Source organism: Arachis stenosperma, chromosome 4 (genome assembly GCF_014773155.1).
Source record: "Arachis stenosperma cultivar V10309 chromosome 4, arast.V10309.gnm1.PFL2, whole genome shotgun sequence".
NCBI classification, from domain to species: domain Eukaryota; kingdom Viridiplantae; phylum Streptophyta; class Magnoliopsida; order Fabales; family Fabaceae; genus Arachis; species Arachis stenosperma.
In genome coordinates, this window is record NC_080380.1 from 117907254 (window position 1) to 117910560 (window position 3307).

Here is a 3307-nt window from a genome sequence, read left to right on the forward strand (position 1 = left end):
AGTGTTGGTAAGATATACTTGGAGCTTCATTACCCAATAATAACAATAACAATATTTAAATGAAATATATATCTATTTTGTCTTTTATGTTTTTTTCGCAATCTATATAATTTTATTCAGTTTGTTTTTAGTCCTAATTCATCATCTTAATTATTATTTTAATATATAAAAAAGCAAAATTTCAAATATATGTTATTTATTTGAAAACATTAAAATTTCAAAATTCAATTTTTTATTTAAAAATTAAAAAAATAATTAGAAGGATAAATTTAAACTTTTAATCATTTTCAAAATTTTTTTAATACAGTTTTTGTTAAGTATAAGAGAAGCAAGCATGGATGCCTTGTTTGGGCCATTTATCCCAACTGATATCAATGTTTTTTGTCTGTATACAGTTATTTATTGGCCAATAATAAACCTTTAAATAAAGCTTCGAATTGCAATGGACTAATCATTAGCATGTAGGTTGGGAGATGTTATGAAAAAAAATAGTGAATATTTAGTTGAAGAGTGTTAAGGGACAACAATTTTTACAACTTTTATATTTTGTAACTATCAAATTAAAAATGGTGTGAGATTATATTCAATGGTGAGAAATTACTCACTTTTCTTTTGATAGTTAAGTGTTGGTCACAAAACACAAAAGTTGCTAGCTTTAAACTTTTTCTACATAGATTTGCAGTAAAGTTTTTTATTAAAAAAACAAATAACCGAGTTGGGCCATATGTAGACATAGTTGGGCCTGAGGCCCAAAGAAAGGAAGTTGCATACCTCACACTCTCATCCCTGACGCCGTAGCAACGCATTCTGATTTCTGAGCCATGGCTGTCTCACTATGGAGAGCTCGCTTAGCTTCCTCTCTTGTCGCCAATCTCACCAACTCTCTTCGCCGTTTCTCTTCCGGTAACCCTTTCTTCCCTATAATTTGAACAAAATCACAACTTTGTCTTAGTATGATGCACGTTATTCAATAGAGTCAGTGAAATTTGAGATATTGGTGTTTCCTTTCAATTTTTGTATTTTATTTTATAAGATTTGATTTATTTTTTCAGCCTTGTAGAAATAAAAGCATATTCATATCCATGTATTTAGTATCAAATTTAATTGTGTTAAGTAACATTCGTTAATTTTGGGTAAACATTATGAATCTGATGTTATAAGCATTTTTAACTATCTTGAAAGAAAGAACCGGTGATCTGGGGAAGATCTCTATGTTAATTTAAGATTAGGGTTTATGCCTTTATTCATGTTGACAAATCCAAGTATTTTTCAAGTGAGATGAATAATATTGTGCGAGTTGTTATTGTTATTGTTTAATCTGCACAACCAATTTTATCATAGCCAATATAAGATGAATGTAAAAGAGGTTATGGGATTCAGTTTCATACTTTCATGCTTATAATCAAGGTAGGCGAAGAAAGTGACCCAATTCACATTCTCTCTCTTCTGTTTATTACTTTTTATTTGAGAATTTCTTAGGTGTTCCGACATCAAATGAGAATTTTTGCTTTGTTTCATTTATGGTTTGACATCTCAACAATATTGGAAACCGAAAGAGAGAGGGTTTTATTGGTGTTTTTTTCTTAATTTTGAAAATTTAATTTTTAACAATAAAGATAACCTGTGTGTCACAGGATCAATAGAATAGAGCAAGAACTACATTTGCTTCTCTTGGAGGATCTAAGAATTTCTCATTTATATAAAAATATACAAATCAAGCACCGGATATTTTGATAACGAGTATATAAGATTTTGTCTTTTCTTATGTTCATAAATCATGATATTTATGAGTTCCTGGAATAGATATTAAATATCTTCCAAAATCCTGCAAGTATTTTTGCTTGTGGCAGCAGTGAGTTGTATACATTTTGATACTCTTGTCCTACTGGAATGGAGACTCTAGTTTTTATGCTGTTGGCATATTTCTGTGATGTTTCATTGTTCCTCACTCTTCATGCATGTTGTTGCAGAAACAAATGCTCATAATGCTCGAGAGGCCATGATGAATCAGATGATGTATTCCGATATAAATTCTCGAATTGGGAGTTGTATGCCATTATCTTCTATGCGAATTGGAACTATCATTCACAATATTGAATTGAACCCGGGGCAAGGTGGCAAGCTGGTTAGAGCTGCTGGAACTTGTGCAAAAATCCTGAAAGAACCCACATCAAAATACTGTCTTATCCAGCTCCCCTCGGGTGTTAAAAAAATGATTGATTCTCGTTGCAGGGCCACCGTTGGTACTGTCTCAAATCCAAGCCACGGAGATAAGAAGCTTAGGAAGGCTGGACAAAGCCGGTGGCTTGGCCGTAGACCAGTTGTTCGAGGAGTGGCCATGAATCCAGTAGACCATCCTCATGGTGGAGGAGAGGGTAAGAGCAAGAGTAGTGGTCGGTGGGGAAAAGGATCTCGAACTCCTTGGGGTAAGCCGACTAAGAGTGGATTCAAGACCGGGCCCCTGAAACGTAGGAAGTAGAATCCAATATTCACTATATATGCTTTTCATGCTTCAAATGTTAACTGCTTGTAATAATTGTAGTTATGGAAATTGTTGCTTCTGCTTAGGAGAAGTCTCTACTTGTAGTCCTGGAATGAATAGGTTAAGCCAATTTTCGGATTCTTCGGGTGCCAGTTGTACAGATGTGAAAGTAAAATGATTTTGGAAAATTTCCATTTTTCTCAAGGGTTTGCACTTGCATTCATGTTAGCGATGGTCGCGAACACCAGCACTTGATAGCTTTTGTACTGACTTATTTGAAAACATCCATTATTCTTGAACTGAAGTTTGTAATACTTAATCTTGTGCTTTAATTAGTTTGAGATTCATTTTTTGCTTGCATGGTTAGTGACAGCCTGTGTTTATGTGACTATTATTTATTGATCAAGCATTCAGAAGGAAAAAAAACGACTGATACACAGGGTGTGTTTTATTAAAAGTTTAAAAGTGCATAATCATGCCTAAAAGTTGGAAAAATATAGTTTAACCCTTGCGGATAGTTTATACTTTTAATGTTTTATTTTGTTTTAACTTTTTTTCATTTTTTGATAGAGATTAGTCAATTTTTTTCACTTTCATCATTATTTCTTTGTTATCATTCGATAGTATCTCGTCCAAGTTCTTGTCATTGTCAAGCACTGAGCAAAGTAGAAAAAGAAAATTTAAAATTTTTACTCCACTATAAGACACCAAATGTTCTTATTTAGTTGATCTTTTTGTGGTATAACTTGTCCAATCTTAGTTTGAGCTCTTCAATCTTTCTAAGGTGGATGAGATATATTTCAGTTGATAAAAAACACGAAGCAT

The 3307-nt window shown here is 32.8% G+C and overlaps 1 protein-coding gene across 1 annotated transcript; it reads left to right on the top strand.

The window, feature by feature from the left end:
• Window positions 1–770: 770 nt before the first annotated feature.
• LOC130973621 (60S ribosomal protein L2, mitochondrial-like) lies at window positions 771–2823 on the top strand. The gene is made up of 2 exons (XM_057898241.1): window positions 771–903; window positions 1971–2823. Exons 1-2 carry the CDS (start codon window positions 822–824, stop codon window positions 2477–2479), a joined length of 591 nt encoding a protein of 196 aa, XP_057754224.1. The 5' UTR covers window positions 771–821; the 3' UTR covers window positions 2480–2823.
• Window positions 2824–3307: the final 484 nt, after the last annotated feature.

Excerpts from the sequence above, each read along its gene's own strand:
- LOC130973621 (XM_057898241.1), top strand. The coding sequence starts at position 822 with ATGGCTGTCTCACTATGGAGAGCTCGCTTAGCTTCCTCTCTTGTCGCC. Across the intron at positions 904-1,970 it reads TCTTCGCCGTTTCTCTTCCG|AAACAAATGCTCATAATGCT; the intron begins GTAACCCTTTCT and ends ATGTTGTTGCAG.